This window comes from Salvia hispanica, chromosome 1 (assembly GCF_029641045.1).
Source record: "Salvia hispanica isolate PSC_SH4W2 chromosome 1, Shi_PSC_v1, whole genome shotgun sequence".
Taxonomy (NCBI): Eukaryota; Viridiplantae; Streptophyta; class Magnoliopsida; order Lamiales; family Lamiaceae; genus Salvia; species Salvia hispanica.
The window spans coordinates 35658231-35683779 of NC_142692.1; the positions used below are offsets into that span (position 1 = coordinate 35658231).

At 38.2% G+C, this 25549-nt stretch overlaps 2 protein-coding genes across 2 annotated transcripts; one reads left to right on the forward strand and one right to left on the reverse strand.

The window, feature by feature from the left end:
- The first annotated feature begins 16644 nt into the window (after window positions 1-16644).
- LOC125199291 (protein FAR1-RELATED SEQUENCE 5-like) lies at window positions 16645-19606 on the forward strand. The gene is made up of 3 exons (XM_089061158.1): window positions 16645-16654; window positions 17239-18004; window positions 18136-19606. Exons 1-3 carry the CDS (start codon window positions 16645-16647, stop codon window positions 19604-19606), a joined length of 2247 nt encoding a protein of 748 aa, XP_088917284.1.
- Window positions 19607-20296: 690 nt separating this feature from the next.
- LOC148933691 (uncharacterized) lies at window positions 20297-24536 on the reverse strand. Its single transcript, XM_089061162.1, has 12 exons — window positions 24488-24536; window positions 23226-24031; window positions 22461-23136; window positions 22280-22356; window positions 22047-22199; window positions 21931-21933; window positions 21643-21816; window positions 21426-21577; window positions 21174-21354; window positions 20969-21091; window positions 20763-20906; window positions 20297-20665 (listed from the first exon to the last, which is right to left on the reverse strand). The coding sequence occupies exons 1-12, from the start codon at window positions 24534-24536 to the stop codon at window positions 20297-20299; spliced, it is 2907 nt and encodes a 968-aa protein (XP_088917288.1).
- Window positions 24537-25549: the final 1013 nt, after the last annotated feature.

A 25549-nucleotide genomic window follows, 5' to 3' on the forward strand; every position in this document is an offset into this window, starting at 1 on the left:
GTGCAGAGCCATAAAATAGTAGTTATCTTTTAATTACAAGAATTGTTTTAGTTGTTGACACTATATACAAGTTGTTGACAAGATGTTGACATTTCGCCTTCCGATATGGAAGGCGAAATGGAAGGCTTCTCGATCGACGCTGCCGAGTTCCCCGATTTCTTAGGCGTCATTCTGCTCGATAGCATTGATTTCAACGATCTCTTCCTCGGAATCGAAGACGGCGACGTTTTGCCCGATCTCGAGATGGATGCTGAGAGCTCCTCGCCGACAGCATTGATTTCTACTCTTTGTTGGATTTTGTAGTGAGATCTGCAATTTTACTCATTTTTCCTGAATTGGAATTTGTAGATCTAAAAATTGGAACAATAAGATTTGTGAGATATTGAATCCTCGTGTCGAAATTGTTAAATTTTTTAATTGACTAATAGATTTTGTGTATGTTGGTGGAAGCTCTGCGATGTTTCTGAAAGTAAGTAATATGTCAGCTACACTTTCATGTCATGTCAACTACACGTAAAAGTCATGTCAACTACACTTTCAAGCCATGTCAACTACACTACAAGCTATGTCAACAATAATTATAAGCCATGTCAACTACACTTTCAAACCATGTCAACTACACGTACAAGTCATGTCAACTACACGTACAAGCCATATCATATCAACTGCACACACATATAATGTCAACTATGTGTACAATCCATGTCAACTACACATCAAATGTCAACAACTATGTAGTTGACCTCAAATGTCAACAACTGTGTAGTTGACATAAAAAAAATTTAAAATTGAAAAAAATTAAATTTTTAAATTTTTTTTTTTTAAATGTAAAAAAAACAAAAAAAAACCATGTCAACTACACGTACAAGTCATGTCAACTACATGCACAAGCCATGTCAACAATTATAAGTAATGTCAACTGCACTTTCAAGCCATGTCAACTACATGTACAAGCCTTGTCACGAAATTATAAGTCATGTCAACTACACTTTCAAGCCATGTCAACTACACTTTCAAGCCATGTCAACTACATGTCAATTGATATGTGAATTATAAGTGTTATTTTTTAGTTGTTGACATTTTAATACGAGTTATTGACATTCGATATTCTCGGTATTGATATGTGAATTATAAGTATTATTTTTTAGTTGTTGACATTTTAATACGAGTTGTTGACATTCGATATTCCGCCATTTTAGAAATGAAATGACGATAATACCCCTAGTTGGCATAATCATGTCAACTATACACATATAATGTCAACTATAAGTTGTTGACATTTGATGCAGCCACTCATTCATAATTTTCGTACCATGTCAACAGCGTGTAGTTTATGTCAACTAGGGGTATTATCGTCAATAGCTTGCACATCAAATGTCAATAGCCTGCATCAAATGTTAACAACTTATAGTTGACATTATATGTGTATAGTTGACACGAATTGTATATGTAGTTGACATTATATGTGTGTAGTTGATATGAATTGTATATATAGTTGACATGGATTGTACACATAGTTGACATGAATTGTAAATGTAGTTGACATTATATGTGTGTAGTTAACATTAATTGTATATGTAGTTGACATAGATTAGTTGACATGCATAGTTGATATTAAAAAGGGGAGATAACTAAATCTTAGCAACTAATTTTCAAATGAGAAATATTACCAAACAATCAGAGTGCAAAATATTTCATGCTTTAATTTGGAGAAATAAAAGAGAGAGACACGTAACATTTTCCTCAAAAGCAGAATTCTTTACGTATTTTCCGTTCCTTTCATACTTGATAAATCATCCAACAACAATAAAAAAATTGTACATTTAACATTTCTTCAATATCGAGAATATCAAATGTCAACAACTAACAAATAACACTTATAATTGACATATCAATACCGAAAATGTCGAATGTCAACAACTCGTATTAAAATGTCAACAACTAAAAAATAACACTTACAATTGACATATCAATACCGAGAATATCGAATGTCAACAACTAAAAAATAACACTTATAATTCACATATCAATAGCCAAAATATCAAATGAACTAAAACAAAGTTGAGATATCACAGTTAACAGGCAAGAAAAAGCAATAAAACTGCCAGACATCCAATTCAATCATCAAATAAAAGTTCAATCATCAAATTGGTCAATCATCTGCGTCGGACTCACTACCAGAGGAACTCCCTAAATCAGAATCTGTAAAAAAACAAGCTCAAACGAATGAACATCTGTTTATGTTTCCGTTTTCCATACTTTCACCCCCAACACAATGTAGAAACGCAAGAAGAATCAGTATCAATACCACTCGAGGATGACGAATCGCTGCTTGAGCTGCCAGAACTGCTTGAGCTACTGCTGCCATTGCCTCTACCATCATTCTCCTGTCCAACAACACCATCATTCTCCTGCCCAACAACACCTTCTTTCACAAACTCAATCTCCACAACAACAGGGAAACTCGTTGCTGGCATATCGTCATCAATATCTACATCTTCTTCATCATTTTGTTTCATCATCTTGCCACAATCATCATTCTTGTCGCTCAATGCGCCCTACACAACATTACCAACAACATGAATAAACAGTGAAAACACCACAAAAAAGACAAAAATCTTGATGCAAATTTAACTTACCATATCAGCATCAGTAATAGGACTGGAGGAAATAGAAACTCCAGCAGTTGGATTGTTGTTCATCATCAACGCTTGCCGCTTTGTCTTGCTCACCATCTTCTTCGAATTGGTCACAAACCGATCAAGTTCCCACAGCGTTTCCGTATCAAGAGCCTCAATATCAAGCTCAATTTCATTGACATCCTGTGCCAAATGCTCATCCCTCTTCCTGATTATCTGTACAAGTTGAGGCATCTTCTCTTGGGGTAAATTCTGCAACCCAAATCCAAGTTTTGTTGACATCCAATTCCTGATAATACTTCCAATTCTATAAACAAATCAACAATTAAGCTTGCAAAAAGTTCAAATCCTATAACAAAAGCAAATATTGGAAAATCAATCTCTCAAATGAGTTCACATCTAATACAATTGAATCATCTACTGCAAAAATATGGTAATATGGTTGCAACAGAAGCAAAAATCTCATAAAAATGTTGATAGCAAAAACACAAGTTAATAGCAACTCATCAAATCATGATCAAGGAAAAACAACTACTTAGTCTACAGTCATCACAGCAAGCACTACAAGGCAAAAAAAAAAACAGAGACGTATCAAAATGCCTCTATTTTACAGAAATCAGTAAAACATGAAAAGAAAATAGATGAATTCGAATTAAAACATGGTACAACCACAACAAAAATGCTTGTTTCAAATAAATAAAAATGGAAAAGAGAACAAAGAAATTCACCTAAACCTGATCTACTTTTCCCAAATAACCACACAGTGTTAGCTCAAACAATCAAAACATGAAAAGAAAATAGAATTAGCCAGAAAAGTAGAAACAGAGTATGAGAGATGCGGTGAAATGAGAACAAAAATTGAAGTGCATTTCACCCTATCAAACGATTTACTCCCAAATTTAAACAGACATGCAGAGTGAGCTTTCGGGTTCCTGTTTTTGTGAAATACTCACAAAGTTCACCATCTCCGATCAGCATTTCACCTTCTCCGATCACCTATATGTAGTTGACATTATAGGTGCGTAGTTGACATTAAAATTGAGAATCTAACTCTTAGCAACTAATTCCCAATTAGGAAATATCACCAAACACCTAGAGTGCATTATGATTAAGCTTGATTCCTCACTCCAACACAATTGATAATTTAAACCTAAAACTTTCAATTCCATAAACGAATTAATAATCAAGCTTGCAAAAAGTTCAAATTTTATAACAAAAGCAAATTTTGATGAATCAATCTTTGAAATCAGTTCATCCAATTCCATAATCTGGCGGTGGTATTGAATTTGTCTCATCTTTAATTGTTGAATCTGCAGCTGCAAAATCTTCAAATCAAATTCGTTGGATTCATTGAAAAGCAGCAGCTAATAAGATGTCATCATCACTCCTGTCAGCGAATCCAGCACTAAATTCCGGTAGATCGTCGATGAGGAGACGGAACAAGAAGAAAATCCATAGCCGCGATATAGCAGAAAATAACGATCAGCACCAAAACTCACCAATCGAATGGAAATCGGAGACGCAGCAGCAAATCTACTCGTCGAAGCTCCTCCAAGCGCTCGCCAAGTCCGGAACGGCGACGGCTCGCTCCTCAGATTCGCGCTCGTGATTCCGGCGAGCTGCCTGAACACGAAGTTGAATTCGCCGTCCGCGTTAATTGATTGATTATTAGATTTCGACTTCGTCAGCTTGTCTGCCGTCACTTTAGGCGACGGCGTCCGGCTCCCTGCTGTGGCAGCTCTTCCGGCGGAGACATGATCGAGCTGCCACCACCTCGTCGCCATCATATCAGCGCAATCGCAGGCGCAGGCGGCGCTCAAACATGCGCTACATGATCGCTACAAGCTCAATTCACAGCTGCCACAGCCTCTGTTGTTTCACCACTCCGTTTCACCCTACGTTTCGAGACAGAAATCGCACACCGGCGCATCCGCGCCGCATCACCCCCACGGCGGGCATAAGCTCTTCTTCAGCACTCCCCAATTGATGCCTCGCCGCTCAATTGCAGTCGAGATTGAGAGGTTTTCTTCTCTGTTTTGGGGATTTTCAGATCTAAACCCAATTTTTCTCTCCCAACAATGCGTCCAGATGCAAGGAATCAACATTTACCATTCTACCCTTTCATATTAAATTAATCTAAAAATATTTATTGTGTGGCAAAATCTGGACCACTCATTTAATAAAAATGAGTGGCTGATATTGCATCTCATTTCTCAATTAGCCTAAATAATCTCAATTGATCACAATCCTATATATATATATATATAGAGGTGTATTCATTTACTTTTCCTATATTTGATGCTTTTTCCTTCTTAATCTCCACCATTCATTATCAAGATCTAATGGACGAGATTAGGGCCTGATTGAATTAATTTTATTCATTAAAAAATAGGTGAAGGGCTTTTAAGGGAATGACAAAATCGTTGGTTATGGTAAGTCCATGATTTTCTCCCTCAAAAGATCTTGCAGCGGTTTTTTCACAGTCTCCCAGAATTCTTTCTCCGTCGTCCTTCTTCCATCTTTCTTCTCTTTCATATTTCTTCGTTATTTGGTCGTTAAAATTTCGGTGTATTTTTCTTGTTTTCTTCAACAATGGACGAGATTAGGGTCTGATTGAATTAATTTCTCTGTATTCTTCTTGTTTTCTTCAACAATGGAAGAAGGTAATTTAAGTAGTTCTTATGTTGATTCTAGAAAATATTTCTTCTCTTTTACCTCTATTCTTCCATCATTCTCCCAGTTACAAAAATCATTGTGTTAGAATTGATGTCGATTTTTTCTTATTTTTATACTTCTCGTCGTCACCATATTGGAGCAGCCCCGTATCTTGCCATATTATCGTTTTCGTGTTCTTCAACAATGGAAGAAGTTAGTCCAGTAAGCTTTAGCAGTAATTGGTGGATGTGGTTTAGTATTTTTCTTAGGCGACAAGTCTCATGTATTAGGGTTTAGTGTTTATTTTGTTTTCTCGCCTCTGTTATGTTGTAATTCTGGATTTATATAATGTACGAATAGCAGTGTATAATGCGTTCTTTCTTATATGTAATGTATGGTTGATATCATATAATGAAAATAAATTGTGATATGCTTTTATTTATGTATAGTGTTCGTTATACTGTTTCAAATCAAGAGATATCGCTTTTCTACGGTTTTATTCGACGGTTTGAGACGGACATTGACGTGCTTCGTGCATTCGTAGGTGGTTTGGAAGAACTTTGTAATTCTCTTCAAGCTGGAACTCCTCCAACGTCGGCCTTTGAAAAGAGGCGCATGATTGAAGAGATTTATGGAATGCCAAGGCCTGAAGTAGTAGAGGTCCATCCTTCGGATGTTGTAAAGACCAAGGGTCATGCTAGCAGCTCCGCGAGCCGACTGATTTCAAAGAGAGAAAAGGCTGTAAAGGAGGCTATTAGGCCTCTTACACGTTGTAAGGCGTGCGATGAGTTGGGCCATCACGACTCTAGAAACTGTCCAATGCTTAAAGAGATGGCGAAGGAGAAAGAGCTTAGTAAAGGCAAGAGGAAAGCTTGATGTGTTTTGTACCTAAAAAATTAGTTTTCGTCTTGTATTCAGTTTTATTATTTGTTTCGTTGTCTTAGTTTTATTATTTACAGCGCTGTGAACATTTTATGCATAATAAATTTGCTTTTGTCGGGAGTTAACATGCATTATCGAATAATAGCCTTGCATTAATAATGATTTTCTGTGCATTACTCCATTTATTTATACCATTATTCCATTACTTTGTTAACGTGCATTATCGAATAATAGCCTTGCATTAATAATTATTTTCTATGCATTACTCCCTTTATTTATACCATTATTCCACTACTTTGGTAACGTGCATTATCGAATACTAGCCTTGCATTAATAATGATTTTCTGTGCATTACTCCCTTTATTTATACCATTATTCCATTACTCTGTTAATGTGCATTATCGAATAATAGCCTTGCATTAATAATGTTATTATGTGTATTACTCGGTTCATTACATCCATTATATATGTTGTGTTTACGACATCAGATACTAGTACCAAAATATGCTTCTATTAGCAAGTAGTTCCGCATACTATGTATGGATCAAAACAGACATGGCAACAAGTCATTTTTTTCCCTACCAAAATTAGTTATCCAAAAAAAACATAGTGCTAAAAGTAATATAAATAGCATTTCCAATGATTATCCATACGATCAATCCACTTCATTCACGGCTTCCTTCTGCTGTGGAGTTAGGCTTTTTATACAGGCAATGAACTCGGTGGGGGTTTGTCGACAGTAGAGGTGATCGACTTTCTTTCCCCTCGGCTTCCTCTTCTCTGCGTCTTCATGAGACGAACTAGTGGACATCTCCAACCACATGATCAATACTACTACACACATATATCAGTAATGGTGCAGACCAACATAATAATGCAGCCTTTGAAATGACTAATGTATCACAAATGTACACCAATTTAAGCTAGAATATAACAGAGTTGCACTGGACTTGTAATGCACAAATAAAGGCTAACAATGTACAACTAATGATCAATAATGCATCATACTGGAATATAAGAAACCCACTAGTTTTTAAAACTCACAACTTATCAGTGGACACCTCCAACCACATGACCCTTCTACTAAACGCATACATCAATAATGGTCAATTCCAATCAAATAATGCATAAAAGTCACTGAATAATGTAACAAAACCGGTCACCACTGAGGCAAGCATGATACAGAGAGACAATAGACTTGTAATGCAAAAAATAAAGTCAACAAATGTATACAAAAACTTTCAATAATGTACAAAAATAAGGACAACCACATAATCAGTTTCATAAACACGGCGCAACGGTCTCACCTTCCGACTGCGTCGGCTGGCTTTTGAAGGGACGGCCTCTATTTGACATCGCAAATCTAACATACACAACGACAACAGAAACCACACCAAATTAGTCTACAGGCCCAACAAAATCAACATCTTAGAAATCAACAAAATCACCAATTTCATGTCAATTTCATCACTAAAACTTACTGTCAGAACACATACCACTAAGAAATCAACAATAACCTTCCAAATTTGGATAACCCACCATCTAATACTCACAATTTCACATTTTATCTAAGAAATCGCACTAAAAATTGGAACTTTTTAAGCGTACCGTGGATGAAACACCGATATGAACAGTGGACCGAGGGCGCGAACGAACTGAAGCGGGATTTTCAACACTCTTGAACACTCGGAATCCTCGCCGGTCGAAGCTTTTCACGGTGAGAATCGAAGTCGCGGAAGTCCTAGGGTTTTCAAGGGCGGCGGCTAGGGTTTGACGGATTTTGAAGATGAGAGGAAGTTTTTTGATCGTGGTATGATGGATGGAATGACAGAGGAGCGAGAAGTTGAATGGTCTATCAAATTCTCGCTTAATTATCGGACCTTCCGTTTCCAGACATTATATGTTTACTATTATACCCTGGTAATGCACGAAATTAAACCAATAATGCATGACGAGAATAAATTCAATTTTGGAATCTGGACCATCCACTGCTTTCATCCAATGGATGATATTAAAAAAGAAATAGTATCTAAAGGGGTGAAAGTAGCTTAATGCTTCCCTATATATATATATATATATATATATAGAAGTGATCAGGGTTTAACTAATTTTAAAGATATAACTAGAGAATAGATCTCAGCCACATATTATCTTAATCCAATGATTAATAAAAGTGCACATTATTAATTAATAAAAATTGCATAGGGGTATTTTTGGAAATAAACTTTGTTCCCATATTCTCACATACACACTTCATTCACACATTATCTCTCTCTTTCTATTTTCATTTTCTCTCTCTCTGTGCCTATCTGTGGCCGTCACAGTGATGCGTCGGAGGCGCTTCGGCGGAGGAATTTGGAGCTAGAGAGGGAGCTCCGGAGCAGCCTGGAGGGAGAGGAGAGGGTGGAGGAGGAGTTGCAGATGACGTGGCAGCACGTACGGTTGGTGGAGGAGCGGCTTTGCAACGAGCTTGAGGAGCTGGAGGCGGAGGATGTCGATCACGCCATGGAATCTAGGGCTCAGATCACGCTTCTTCAATTCTTCAATCTCTCTCGCTCAAACTCAATAATCTATCTCTATCTTTGTAGTTTTATGCAAGTGATGTAGTTAGAGAATGAACAAATTTATATTTTGTAGTTTCGTTTGAATTTGAAATCATTTGGATTTTTAGGATTTTCCATGGGATAAATTGTTGTAACAGAGATGCAGATCTATGTGGTGTTGTTGATAGAAGATTGAGCACTTTAAAACATAATTAGATCACTTTGACTCATTTTTAATGTAGTGAGCTATATTTTGTCAAATACCTGTTCATATGTGAACAAAATATACTTCAAGCCAATACAATTCATTATACAAAAATATACTTCACTATGAAGCCAATATAGTTCACCATAAACAATAAATTAGTTCATTTTGTGAACTATAATTAACAGTGCTGATAAGGCCCGTTTCATGCATCGGTTTAGGGTTAAAATTCTGTGCATTTGGGGCGCTAATGTGCATTATTGAGTTCAGGTGCGTAGTAAATCTGTCGGACCCAGGAGTTGTTGTTACCTGACCTGGCAGATGCAAAAGAGATGAAATTGAAGCAAAAATCAAAAGTCGTCGTTCAGACCTGGGAGAATCAAAAGTTGGCGATAGGAGCAGAATGGAGCGAGAGCAAATTATTTTAAAGAGTCTTACTCAAGGGCAGGAGCGTAAAATCACTAGAGGGGATACCCTAGGGATCAGAGCCTCACATATATAAAGAGCTCAACCTTGAAGAAGAGGGGTGAACAGCCACTTCTAAACTCTCCTATCTCTAGTTCTAGTTCCCTACTTAAAATTTTCATCTTCGACTGCTGCGCACTTGGACATGGAGGATTCTGGCCACCGTGGTTCTCATCGTCATCGTTGTTATTTTGCTGTGTAACACCGCCTTGTGGAGGCGAAGAAACAATTTTATTTGCTTTCGTTTAGTACCTTGTTGATTTCTAAGTTTCACAACTCTAGTTTCTTGCGTTGATCTACCGGATTCAGACCTATTTCTAGTTATTATGGAAGTTTATGTTTGCTTTTGGTCGAATATCTCTGAGTTTATGTTCATCTCTTGTTTTTAGCTTTCGTTCTTGTTTGTTGTTGGATGTTTGGAGCTGAGATCTGTGTTTGTTGTTGGAGGTTGGGAATTTGCATATGAAGATGTTTGGATTTGTTGAATCTTGGTGTTTCGGAGTTGGAGTTTCGCATATTTGGTGCTTGATGTTTACGTTATGCATGATTATGGCTATTTACTTTCTGTTTCTGCATCCTTTAAGTCCAGTAGCGTAAATCTGTTAGTTTAGGCCTTAATTTCTCATTTTAAGTTTAGATCTAAAGTTTGCTCTGTTTTCATGGTGTTTAAAACTCTGTTTTCTCTGCTATTCTCGTTTGATTCCTGAAGAAGATGAAGTTGTTGGTAGTTAGAACCAGATCTGCTTTATGTCAGTACTTTTCTGCATATCTACTAGACCTGTCAGTACGATCTACTTTGTCTCTTTTACTTTTCTGCATGCTTTCCAGACCCTGGTAGTTTGAGGAAACTTGTCTTGCTTTTTGCTTTATGCTTGTCTGTCCAAATTAGGGAAGTCTGTCTAGTTAAGTTTACCCCAGCTGTCTTAGAACTTTAAAATATCTCATTTTCTCTGAGTCATATATGTTCCGTACGCTTTCGTTTCTTAGGTCCAGTAGGTAGAGTAAAGTTCTCCTGATCCATTAGACACGATAGTTAGATTAAAATTTCGCTTATCTGTCAGACCCAGTAGGTTTAAGTTCTCGACCCACAAAAATTGCGTGGCAGCAGCCAACCCTTTCCCAAAACATCCTCAATTACAGTTCCGTAACACCTGCTTCCTCATGGGATCGATCCTTTACTTCCCTGTGCTAGTTGTAGTATAGTGGGTTGAGGTTTTTGAAGGGACAGAGTGCATCCAACGACCCCTTTCTGATAGTTCCACGGTTTTCTAGCCTCTGAAGTCTAGTCGAATCCTCTGGACCTGTTAGATCGAGTGATATCACACACAGCACAAACCTGCACTACACTCTTGGGACCTGTCAAGTGCACTATAAGTAAGGATCACAAACACTTCACTCTAACCATAGAATACTTCACTCTAAGCATGTTTTTACTTCACTGGGATGAAAAAACAGATCACTATAAGCATGCATCACAAACACTTCACTCTAACCATGAAATACTTCACTCTAAGCATGTTTTTACTTCACTAAGATGAAAAAAACATAGCACTATAAGCATGCATCACAAACACTTCACTCTAACCATGGAATACTTCACTCTAAGCATGTTTTTACTTCAGAGATGAAAAAACAGAGCACTATAAGCATGCATCACAAACATTCACTCTAACCATGAAATACATCACTCTAAACATGTTTTTTACTTCACTATATGCACTATATACATCACTATACGTTCATTATACTTCACCGAAATGAAAACAACATTTACTTCACTATAAACGTTATATGCATCACTATATGCTCAATATACTTCACTAAAATGAAAAAACAGTACGCTATGAGGAATGTTGAATATACTTCACTATACGCACAATATACATCACGATATGCTCATTATACTTAACTGAAGTGAAAATTAGTATAATATAAATAATACTCTTCACTGAAATATCAAACATCATATTACTTCACTATAAACAATATTTATTTTACTGTAAGTGAGTTTTGTTTCGTTGAAAACTTCTTGGTTCACCATACTTATTTTGTTGCGTACCTATTTTTTAGTTCAGTATAAGTTTGAATTAGTTCACTAATAACATGTTTTTAGTTCATTGTGTGCTTATTTTAGTTCATTGTGATTGCAAATTGATTCACTTCTTTAGTTGTTTAATTCATATCAACAATTAATTAGTTTATTTGTGAATTATATTTTGTTAAATATCATTTGTGAACAAAAGAGCTATTAAAAATCAATTGAATCTATATATCCATGAAACTACATAAATAAAATTTTTGAATAAAATATTAATGTAAGTTATGAAACTACTGAATGTAAATGAACCGAATAGGTATTACAGTGAACTGAATCATGTTATGAACTATATCAGTTTCTATAATTGTTTCATTCTCTATACATGCATAAGCTTCTCCTACTCTTTATTTTTCTCTTCGTCTTTCGTCTTTCGTCTTTCTTTACGTATATCCGCAGCTTCCCAAAGATTCACTGATTATCCTATCATATAAAGAAAGTAAAAAATGATTAATAACAACATTCAAACACAATATACTTGAACATAACAACAGTCAAACTGTAACAGCCCGGCATTTCTAGGGTATAATAAATGCGGCGACTGTTAACTAGGCGAACTTAAGGCGACAAGAATGTAGACTAGGGTTTCATTTAGAGAGATTTGACCAAGTATTTAATGAAGATCAAGGCAACAAGTCAACGGCTAACTCACGAGAATCAAGATTTAATAGATATAATAGACTAAGCTCAAAAGTCAAGGGTTTAATGTAATTCCAACAAAACGCAATAATTCCCCTCATTCCAAAACAAAGAATTAAGTTCACCATAACCAAAAATAATAATTTTTCCAAAAATATTCAGCGGAAGCATATCAAGAGAAAGCGGAGCCATGTATGAAGACACGACTACACTTATAGTTCCAAACATCCATTTTATCCGATTCAATCTTCTCAACACCACCAACCGCCCATCGCCGCTCAACCTGCACATAGGGAAAACACATGCAGGGCTGAGTATTTTAAACATACTCAGTGGACTCATGCCAAATCATTTTATAGTTATGCCACCCTTACTATAGTGAACTCGAGGTTTTACATTTATTTAAAGATAAGCATCGAGTATCACAAAATATTCATCATGGACTGGCCAGTCAAATAATACCTCCCATTTTCTCATCAATCATCATTATCATATGGTGCGACGAAAGTGTGGCCACACTATTCGCCCACGAGATCGGCCGACTAGCAAGGACGGCTCCCGATCCCCAGTGTACACTAGCCTGATAGGGTTTGCGGCCCTACTCAGACCCGAATTCGTTTTTATAGCCGCTGTAGCCTAATGGAGCGTACTCACAATCTAGGCATCAGGCAATCACAATATCCAAAATAATTTATAGGCATGGCATAACAGTTCAATCCACCCTTATTTCTCCAACATCATAAGTTTGCACATAGAAGAGAGTTTAGAGTAAAGCCCACCTCGATTTCTTTCGAGTTCAACAAAAATGCACTTCTTCTTGATATCCCACCGGGAACGCGAACTATCACCTTTAGTTCATATTTTTCAAATAAGTCTCAATCATGGATCAAAATCATGCATGATCTCACGTTACCCTTTTCCCATCGATTATTTTCAAAATCATCAATAATCAAAGTACGATTATCATATCGTTTTTATTCACACAACAATTCCAGATTTATCATCAAATCGTGTCACGCATGAGTGCTTTTCTCCACACAACACACGCACACACACCACACACATGTGCACGCCTACCGAGGCATGCACATACACACACACTCTCGGCCACACACACACCCACACACACAGTCACACACATGCATCCAATTTCACCGATTAATTTCCCCCTTCACTCGATCTAAATGCATGTGGACTCAAGAACACCGATTAATCGGTAGAGGAAGAAAATATTAATAATAGAAGTACCTTTTCTTGCAAAAACAAACGGTAGAAACAAGTAGGATCTTGATTCTTCAATGATTTCTTGAATTACAGCTTCAATTCTTCTCCAAATGATGAAGAATAAATGAAGGAAGTAGAAGAAAAATTTGAGAGAGTGAGGAGATGGAGAGAGCGACGTGAAGAGAGGGGGGCGGTTTTCTGTAATGCTAGGGTTTTGATTTCTCTCCTCTTATTTATAGAGTGCAAGATATACTCCAATAATTAAATAAATCAAGATTTGGAGAAGATATGGTGGTTAAGTGGCGTTGAAGTGGTAGAGAAAAATAGGGAATTTTGAATTCTAGGCTATTAAATTAGCCTATGATTTAATTTGAATATTTCACGGAGTAGTATAAAATATCACGGAGCAAGAATATAATAAATAAAATACTCCCCAAGTATAGCCAAAAGTGGCGTGACTTTCCATTCCTTAGAAGGAATTAGATTTAAATCCTATTTAAATTAGGATATGGTAAGATCTTCTTAGATTTGGCAAGATATGCTAGGATATTTGAATTTATTTATGGAAGAGAATAAACAAGGGATCAAATAATATAATAAAAATAATCCCTTCTCCCATAATAAGAGATTTTCGAAAATCTCTTTAAAGAAATCATAGGGGCCGAAAATTCATGGAACAAATTAGGGATATTCGGACTTTGGATTTAATTCGGATAATTATCCCAAGCAATAATTAAATCCAAGAAAAATAGGATTTCTTCTCCAATAAATAGGAGGGTCGAAAATTCCACATACTTAAATAATGCTCCTATTAAATTCTCACTCATCCCTTAGGCAAATAATTCACCCCAAATATTATTTCCTCCCACATCAAAATATCCACATTTTTCGAAATTCACCTCCACTTCACATTTCCAAACGACTTTGACCATTCCACGGCCACGTCATATTTTCCACAATATTGACTATTCAATAGCCACGTCACATATTCCACATGTTTGACTATTCAACTCAAACTCGACTCCATATCGCAATTAGGTCGCAAGGATATTGCAATAAATCACTCATCAATTTAATTCCACATATATCATAGCATTAAAAGAATTTAATGCAGAAATTTCCACGTTACAAAAATTAGGGTTCGAAAAAGCGGGGCGTTACACAAACACATAAAGATCACCATTAACATGCATCACAAACACTTCACTCTAACCAAAGAATACTTCACTTTAAGCACATTTTACTTCACTAAAATGAAAAAATAGTGCACTATAAGTATGGATCACAAACACTTCACTCTAACCATGGAATACTTCACTTTAAGCACATTTTACTTCACTGAGTTGAAAAAACAGATCACTAATAACATGCATCAGAAACGCTTCACTCTAACCATGAAATACTTCACTCTAAGCACATTTTACTTCACTGGGATGAAAAATAGATCACTAATAACATGCGTCACAAACAGTTCACTCTAACCATGAAATACTACACACATTTTACTTCACTGAGATGAAAAAACAGTGCACTATAAGCATGGATCACAAACACTTCACTTTAACCATGAAATACTTCACTCTAAGCACATTTTTACTTCACTGGGGTGAAAACAGATCACTAATAACATGCATCACAAACACTTCACTCTAACCATGAAATATTTTACTCTAAGCACATTTTACTTCACTGAGATGTAAAAACTGTGCACTATAAGCATGGATTACAAACACTTCACTCTAACCAAATAATACTTCACTCTAAGCACATTTTACTTCACTAAGATGAAAAAACAGTGCATTATAAGCATGGATCACAAACACTTCACTCTAACCATGTTTTACTTCACTGAAATGGAAAAATAAAGCACTACAAGCATAGATGATAGACACTTCACTCTAACACTGGAATACTTCACTCTAACCATGTTTTACTTCACTGAAATGGAAAAACAAAGCACTACAAGCATAGATGACAGACACTTCACTCTAACACTGGAATACTTCACTTTAACCATGTTTTACTTCACTGAAATGGAAAAACAAAGCACTACAAGCATAGATGACAGACACTTCACTCTAACACTGGAATACTTCACTCTAACCATGTTTTACTTCACTGAAATGGAAAAACAAAGCACTACAAGCATAGATGACAGACACTTCACTCTAACACTGGAATACTTCACTAAATGAAAAACAGAGCAGGTAGTTGTTACTCACGATCGGAGTCTACGGTGGTTGTTTTTCTTTTCTATCGATCAAAACCTACACAAAAAATAGAAGTAGTTAACTGTTGTAATTAACTGTAAGTAGATGTTCTTATGTTCAATTTGGATTCCATAATAAACTATTGCATATCTCACTTATTTAAAACTGTCGATGTTTGAATTTGTAGAATTCTCAAAACTAACTTTTATTCTAAAACTAAATCTAATTCAGAATGAGAAATCTAAATCAGAAACTAGTAGAACAACTTACATTTTGAAAAATCTTTCTGATTTGAATTCATTGTTCGACGATGGATGGAGGCGACGGCGATTGCAGCGACGGGAAGACGGCGACGATGGATGGAGACGATGGATGACGATTGCAGCGATGGGAAGACGACGACGAAATTTCGAGAATAGGTGAAGAAGGAGAAGACGGGAAGTGGAGTGATGGCGGGATTGATTGAATTCCGTAATGAGAAATTATTTCAATTGTTAACCCTAATTTTATTTGTGAAATGTCCATTATACCCCCGCCTTGTATAGTGAAGTAAATCTGTGATAGAGTGAACTGATTTCTCCTTCAAATTCGAAAATCAAATGTGTTAAAACTAGCCCTTGATTTTCTTGATCTTGTGGCTGTGATTTATTCTCTAGTTATGTACTTAATGGGCACTTTTCTTATATCACTACTCTATATATATATATATAGGGATGTATTCATATCCTTTTTTGGTTTTATGTTCTATTCTCCTTTTTAATCTTGGTCATTCAATTTAAAGATCTTATGGCCATAAATAATGCCACATGTAATTAATTAAAATGCTTAAAAAAATCGTGTAGGGTGTTTTAGGAATTCACAATGGAGTTAGTTATGGAAACTTGCTTGATTTTCTCTTCAGAATATACTTCATCGATTTTTTTCATGGAATTAGCAGAATCTTTCTTCTCTCTCCAAAAAATCTTTCTGTATCAATACATGACTGAGGAATTAATAAGATTGGATGCATCGTAAATCTGGAGAAATTCGTGAATCAAAAGAATTGAAAAAGTTCCATCGTTTGTGATTTTTTTCTTATTCTCCAACAATGGAAGAAGGTAATTTAAGGTCTTCACATGTCTATTATGAATCTGAGTTCGTTCATCTCATTCATATTTTAGGAGTTTTGCGTTTAATCATTCGCAGGGTTTTGTTTATTTTCTGTCGTGTGTGAATGTATTGGGCGAGTTTAATATAATCTTCTAGGGTTTAGCAGTAATGGGTGGTCATGGTGTAGTATGTTGTTGAGCCGACGAGTTTCAGTTTTCTGTCTAGGGTTTAGTTATTTTCTCGGCTACTGTATGGTGTTTATCGACGTATGTAATGTACAAATATTAGACTGTAATGCACTATTTCTTATCAGTAATGTACGATTTATATCATGTAATGAAACCTAATTCACGAATGCTTGTTTGTTTTATCTGGTTTTGAGTTCGTTCATCTCGTTGACATTTTAGGAGTCGACGCGTTTCATTGTTTTGTCTAGGGTTTAGTTATTGTCTCGGCTACAGTGTGGTAATATTCGTCGTATGTAATGTTCAAATATTGTATTCTAATGCACTATTTTTAAGTTGTAATGTACGATTTGTATCATGTAATGATAATAATTTCTTATATGTTTTTTCTTTCGTTTTATGTACAGTGTTTGTTATACCTGAATGTTCTCCACAATTGAAGCCTGTGATTGGTCAGAAGTTCCAATCCCTAGATTTTGCGTTTGCGTTTTATGATGTGTATGCCCGCGCTGTTGGGTTTGATACGCGAAAACAAGGTATGAGGAAGGCGACGGATGGTGTTACTACTTGGTATTATGTGGTATGCAATAGGGAGGGCTGCAAGAGGTCAAACGAGGAAGACGATGTGAATGCACGCTCTGGTTTTACTCTTAAACGCAGGCGGCTTTCCAAGCGATGTGGTTGTAAAGCTTCTATATCCTTCAAGTACTTTTCCGAAGCAGGAATACCGGGATATATTATTCACGAGTTCAACGAGGTTCACAACCATTGTATGGTGGAGTCGGAGCATCAGCAGTTTATGACACTAAACCGGAAGTTGGATGACGTACATCACAAATTCATTCTTGACTGTTCCAAGGCTAATATAGGCCCCACCCTTACCTTTAAGGTGTTGAAGGAAATCTTCGGTGGGTTTGATCTAGTCGGTTGCAATCTTGGGGATATCAGGAATACATCTCGCGACATCAAAGCATTCGCACACGGTTGTGACGTGCAGATGGTGTTGGACGCCATGGCGAAGAAGAAGGAGTTGTCGGATGCCTTCACATATCACTACGAAGTTAATGCTGCTAACCAGTTGGTTGCCCTTTTTTGGTGTGATGGTTTGATGAAGATGAACTACCATATGTTTGGTGACATAGTGGCGTTTGACTCCACCTACAACACAAACAGGTATACATTATATTCTGTTTATTTGTACTTTACTGAGTGCATTATAAAGCCAAAAAGGTGCATTACAACTTTATCGTTATGCATTATTCTGAATTAATTATGCTAATGCTACATTCCTGTGTGCATCGCAGGTATTGCATGATCTTCACACCTTTCACGGGGAAGGACAATCATGGTAAACCCGTAACATTTGCTGCTGGTTTGGTCTGCAACGAGAAAACAGGGGCATTTGCCTGGTTGTTCAAACATTTCGTCGAATGCATGGGTGTAGCCCCCAAAATGATTGTGACCGATCAAGACTTGGGCAGGAGATCAGCTATTCAAGAGGTTCTTGTAGGAACTCGACACCGCTGGTGCATGTGGCATATAATGCACAAGTTGGCTTCCAAGGTTCCAGGCAGGTTGCTTAGGGACGAAGATTTCAAGAAGGAATTCAATGCATGCGTTTGGTCGGACTTGCTTGAACCCGATGAATTTGAAGAGGAGTGGAATGGAGTGATTGAGCGTTATGAGCTGGAAGACGTTGATTGGTTGAACACATTGTACGAGTATAGACAGATGTGGATACCGGCATACTTCAGAGATTTCCCACTTGGTTCGATGATTAGGACTACGTCCATATCAGAATCTGAAAACAGTTTCTACAAACATTTTATGAAGCCCCGAGCGAACCTTGCCGAATTATACTTGTATTTCAACAATGCTCTGGACTTTCAGCGGAATGCTAGAACAAAGCTGGACTACAACGATGCTACTTCCGTGCCCATACTGGCCACTAAGTTGGGTTTCGAGAAACATGCTGCGACGATTTACACAGACAGTATGTTCAGGAAGATACAAGAAGAAATTGTTGATGGGAATGACAGATGCCGTGTGCTTGGTTTTTCATCAACAGATACGATTGACACCTACAAGCTTGGGGATAGCCGACGGAATTCGTATTCCGTGACACACGACAAGACTGACGAATCATACTCGTGCGACTGCAAATTGTTCGGTAGGCAGGGCTATTTGTGTTGCCATATTTTTTTCCTATTCAGGAACAATGAAGTGTCAAAAATTCCAGAGATGTACTGCAACAGCCGATGGATGAAGACTCCCTTAGCCAAGGCCGTACATGGACTTGATGTCACTGTAGATACAATGTCCACCGTAGATACAAGGTCCACCATTGACGATAGGCAGACTGTTACCAATCAAGGAATATCCCTGTTCTACGGTTTTATTCGACGTTTTGAGAGTGACATTGAAGTGCTTCGTGGTTTCGTAAGTGGTTTGGAAGAACTTGGTAATTCTCTTCAAGCTGGAACTCCTCCAACCTCTGCGTTTGAAAAGAGGCGCATGATTGAAGAATTTTACGGAATGCCAAGGCCTGAAGTTGTAGAGGTCCATCCTCCAGATGTTGTAAAGACGAAGGGTCATGCTAGCAGCTCCGCGAGCCGACTGGTTTCAAAGAGAGAAAAGGCTATAAAGGAGGCAGCTAGACCTCTTAGACGTTGTAAGGCGTGTGATGAGTTGGGCCATCACGACTCTAGAAACTGTCCAATGCTTAAAGAGATGGAGAAGGAGAAAGCGCTCAGTAAAGGCAAGCGGAAAGCTTGATGTGTTTTGTAACGAATAAAATACTTTTTTCGCCTCGGTTCTGTTCTTATTATTTGTAGCGATGTCGTCAATTTTTTCGTAACAACTCCGTGGACTTGCGATGTTTACTGTTCGTTATCGACTTACAACCTTGCATTAATAAGGATATTATGTGCATCACTCCCTCAATTCATTGCATTAGTTGATTTTCTTGGTTTTGTGCATAATCGCAGTTATAGGCTTGCATTAGTGAGGATGTTCTATGCATCACTCTGTCGTTTTGTTCCATTAGTCGAGTTCGTTGATAATGTGCATTCATGATAGATATCCTTGCATTAATTTGTATGTTCTATGCATTACTCCGTTTTTGTGCGTTATCGTTTTTTAGACTTGCATTAAACACGCCATATTGCGCAGCACTCTCGTTTATTTATTCCATTACTCCATTAATCTGTTAATATGCATTATCGTTTCATAGCATTACATTAATAGTGCTATGTTGTGCATTACTCTCGGTTATTTCATCCATTGTTGATTAAGTTAATCCTATATCACTGCACTACATCACACAATAGTACCAAAATATGCATCAGTTATCAAAACAAGTGTATGGTTCAAAGCATTCGTCATTTGACCAAATCAAAATAAGTTACCCCAAACTATCTGTCTTCAACTTAAAATCCACATCGTTTCTAATCAGTACTCTTGCAATCAATCCAGCCCAAACTCGTCGACCCACTTATCGAAATTGAACTTTGGCGGCTTCTCTTTCCAGAACTTGGCGGCATAAGAGATGTTGGTGTCGCGCTCAGAATTGTGTGTAGAAGACAACAGTGCGTTTGCTACCTTCATTCTGTACATTTCCAGATTTTTTGTCCCTTTGCCGGTGAATCCACACTGCCAATCTTTGTCCTTTCCGCCGAAATAAGTCTCCATGTGCCGCATGATGTACACCGCCGTCTCCACAGATGGGTCGTTTCTCCTCCAAGTCATAGCCACCACATGTGTCTTACATTTTCGGACCTCGGCTGCCTTTTGATTAGATTTCAACTTCACCAGCGCTTCTGCGAAAAATTGTTTCTGCAACAAATTCCCACAAAAAAATGCATTAGAAACACAAATAATGCACAGTTATCCGAATGTAATGCAACTTAAAGGAATACCCTCAAACACGCACCAGAAGGGAGGGTGTTTTCCCATATTTTGCCTTGAAAGATTTGTGGGAGTCAGCCAATGTGTGGTCGATGATGTTCATGTTGCCATCCTGCAGATCAAAACACACCACATACTGATGTGTAGAACCCCAAACCGGGAAGAAAAACTGTACAAATGAAATTAGGTTAACGTATGTACATCAGATGGCTTAAGCGTAATAGAATTTACCATGTCAAAGTTCTCCCATCTGAAGATTCCCGTTCCAAGTACATCATCGAACAACCGAGTCCAGAATGTCTCCCTCAACTGGTCTTCTGACCATTCAGCCGGGGTATCAATCACGGTGTGTCTCTACAGTGTAATGTGGTAAACAAGTTAATTATTTATAATTGCAATACTGAATAGCAACTAGGGGACAAGGTATTTCACTAACGCATGGTTTTGTCGAGAAGAAGACCCTAGCAACTGTTTCGGGAGCTTTGAGCTTCTCCATGTTATTCAAGTGGGCGCTCCAAGTGTCTACAATGGCTGGGCTCACGCGCTTGAACGGCGCCAGCGACAAGAATTCAAGCTGCATTGTCTTGATACAGTCGTCTACGTAGACAACCGTCTCCCTGCACAATAATAAAGTGTGCATAAGTTACCCATTTCACACGAAATAGTCGAGCAAAACTAAAAAACTTACTTATTCACTTCGGCTGTGCTCAGCACCCAATAGTATAGCGACTTGTCCGGATAGTTTGGCTTTGCCGTTAGTGTAATCGCCCGGTTGTGGAATGGAGAACGGGCAGCCAGACTGGCTGTCTTGAAACGGGATGATGCCAGCTTCCCGGGATCCTGCAATAATAGGTGACAGGGTTAATACAGTTCATCCGCAAACCCACTTTTAAAATACAACATACCTCAAAATCACCATCTGGAGTGTCCAAGCCCGACACAGCAACACCTTTTCCCTTTCCAGCCACAACCTGTGGAGCAACACCCTTTCCCTTTCCGCCACCCACCTTTCCAGCAGCCTCCTTTCCAGCAAGAACTTCAGGTTCTTTTGGTTTTTCCCCCACACCAATCTCAATACCCTTTGCAGCATTTAATGCATAATAAGTATTGTATACTTCAACAAAAAACCTAAATAATGCGCACTAACAATACCTTGTAATGCATTATACACACCATGTTGTTATGGTTAATACAGCCTATATAATGCAACCAATGAATACTTTTAATGAATGAACAGTTGAATTCAATGCATGCAACCTGTCAAATAATGCACAACATTATTATTATAATATTTTATTAAAGGAATTACTTTTGTATTGGCAGCCCGTTTTCCCTTCAACTCCTTACGACCTACAGCCTTATCAGATGGAATCTCACTGCGTTCCAGGATTTGTTTTCCCTTCGCCTTCTTTGTTTTGCCTTTATCTCCGCAGCCTCCTTCACTATCACCTCTAGCCTCATCCTGCTGTAAACAATGGAATCACAGTTAGGTATTTTGTAACATGAAGGATTAGTACACATTCAATGATGTAATTTTCCTACCCCATGGCTGATTTCAACACCACCTGCGGCTGTCCCAGATGCCGCTCCAGATCCAACATCCAAAATAGGCTTGTCTCCTGACAAAAGTAAATAATGCGTGAATTATGATTTAATAAAGCAAAAACCTCTGTTTACAAGGCGTTGTAAACTTTACAAAAAACAACAACACCATCATGCTCACCTCCAACACCATCAGCTCCGGTCTCCTCGGCATTAGTGTTTTCCTCTTCCCTAGAAGAACCCTCTGCCCGTTGTTCTTTCTGCGTAGCAAAAGGGTCCGGAAAATCAAATCCATCCAAGACGAACGATGGCCTATCAAATCCACGGCTTATTGTTTTCTTTTTGTCGTATGCCTGCATCATCTTCTCCATTTCAGCAATCCACTCGGGACTGTACTCTTCCTCGTCTTCCCTCGCTTGTGTTAGTGTCGTCATGATGTCCTCATCTTCCACAGGCTTTTCATCTTCCATCCCTAACAACTTCAACCCAATCTGACTCCCCAATCGGAAGCACCCATCTTCAAGCAGTTTAATAGGTATCTGCTTAAAATCGTCGACCCACCTCAAAATGGCGTGTCCCATCAAAGAACTCGAAGCGACAAAACGATCTCTGAGTCTCTTCGCCTTGTTCCTGCTGGGGGTTCCACTCACTCCCCTTTCCATAGCGTCCAGCCTCCTTGCTTCCTCGTCGATAAGATACTGATGTTTGTCAATGCGGCCCTCTAACCTCCCCGTTCCGAACTGATCAAGCTCTGCATCTTCCCTTTGCTTGAGGGTCTCCGCTGTCCAACCTTTTATTGTGGGCCAAGCACGCTCGACTCGCCTCCGTATGTGAACCACACGGTCCACGTACGCACACTGACACAAAAACAATTCACAGTAAAGGCTATTTTAATGCAACATATTGGGTTCATTAATGCAGCAAAAATTAATGCATGTACTGTAACATATAATGCAATGCCACAATTACCTAACAAAAGAAAATGGATTGGCCCGGTGAAGTATGCAGTATCCCCCTTGTCCCAGCCCGGATAAGTGACTTCCAGCACGGATAAGACGTAACCGCACCAATTCATGTCACTGATAGCCTCCACATCGTCGATAAAGTGTAGTATTTTTGGCTTGCAATTGCCATCTGACGGAGTCTCCATCAAGGCATTCTCAAGTAAGAACATGAATAGACGCTTGAAGACCGGACCACCATCAGTTTCTTCCGTAATCATATTTGCAACATCTGTCGCGTTCAGCTTGTACCGAGACTTTTTACACCGCGCAGCAACCATATCGTTGAACTCGAAGTTTGATTGATATTCTTCTTTGCGTGCAATCTGAATCCGCCCTCTCGGGAAGCCCAATGTAAGGTGGACATCCTCCTCATCTAGTGTTAGGCGGTCGCCACCAGATAATGGAATCTCACACCGAGCCAGATTTAACGACTTCAACACCCGGTAAGCTAGGTAACCTGGGTACTCCCTGATGTTGAACTCTAGGACAGCGCCGAATCCCAGTTCGATCACAGCTTCCTTCTGACGGGGAGTCAGGTTTTGTATACACGATATGAACTCGGTTGGGTTTTGACGACAGTAAAGGTGGTCGGCTTTCTTTCCCCTGGGTTTCTTTTTCTCCAATTCTTCATTGCGTGAACTTGTTGCAGCCTCTTCCTCGGCTAACCTTTTCCGCAGTTTCTCAGCTAATCCTATGGGAATAACATCCTCTACGGCTTGGTCAAACTCAGTCCGACGGTGCTTGGAACCTGCCCAGAACAGGTGAAAAGATGTTTTGGATCAAACAATCTATACGTTGAAGTAAGTAATGCACGCCATGTATTTGTCAATGCACAGAAATGAAGCTGTAATTCACAAAACACAAACATTCCAGCATATGATTTGCTAAAGGGATGGATCCCACAAATTCATGCCAAGCTGCCACATAACAAAATAGCCAAAATACCCTATGCGATTAAGTAAGTAATGCATGTCATCTTTTTACCAATGCACAGAACTGAAGCTATAATGCATAAACCCAAGCATTCCAATGCAAAAGGGATGCATCCAACAACTACATGCCACATTACCACAGAACATAAATTGCATCTACTCTATGCGTTTAAGTAAGTATTGCAAGCCTTTTATTTTGTAATGGACAGAACTCAAGATGTAATGCACAAACATGAATAATAATCCACAAAAATGATGGAATGATGCATAACCTTCATTCTGTTCTGGCTGGCTTTTGTAAAGGCGTTGTCTTTTAGTCATTGTATATCTGCGCGACGATAGGGAAAAATCGGTGAGTTTTCACCCTTAACTCCGTGCGGTTTCACCCAAAAAATGCTGAAAAGTGTACAAAAATGCCCGAAAAAACAAGAATACAATAAATGGAATGCTCACAATACCAACGTCTCCAACAAAACAACAACGTCTTTTTTGCATTACACCTACGGCAAAACCCAGATCCAAAGCAGAGAAGTAATTGTTATATCAAAGATGAACAAAACCCTATCCTTACCAACCGCAATTTCAACTTTCCCAACAAGATCGAGCCAAAGAATTTTGTGCATTATTTCGTTTATAAACTCAGAATCGATGTTTCAGAGTGTTTGTGACTTCAATCGATGTTTAGGACTGTTTGTGCCTACCAAACAAAAAAAAACAGAACCAAACCTCGATTTTGGGAGGAGATGTTTCGACTTCCGACGACGAAGAGCACGTAGTGATTTCAAGTAGGGAATCGTCCAGCGACGTAGATTCCACGGCGGGAATGGTGCACCAACGGAGCGTTCGAGGCGGCCGGCGTTCGTAGAACTTGATTCTAATTCACCGATCGGCGGCTAGGGTTTTGTGGATTTAGGAGAGAATATTTCAGAAATAGTGTTGATGGGATGGAGTGAGACAGAGGGGAGTTGAGAGGTCGATGAAAATGCCGCGTTAATTTCGGACCTGCCGTTTTGAAACCGATTATGTATTATGTTGTTTTACTTCTTTACCCTTTTAATGCACGAAAATGGACAAATAATGCAATACGGGATCAGATTGTCACTTTTAATCTACTCCATCCATTCCATCAATCTAATGGTTGATATTAAGAAGAGGAAAGACACTTAGGGGGTAATAGGACCTTAATGCTCCCATATATATATATATATATATATATATATATATATATATATATATATATGATGCAATGTAATGTGTTGGTCTTAATAGTTTGAAGGTATGTCCAATAAATAAATGGTACTCCCTCCTGCTACTCTCTTGTGTGTTGGCCTTAC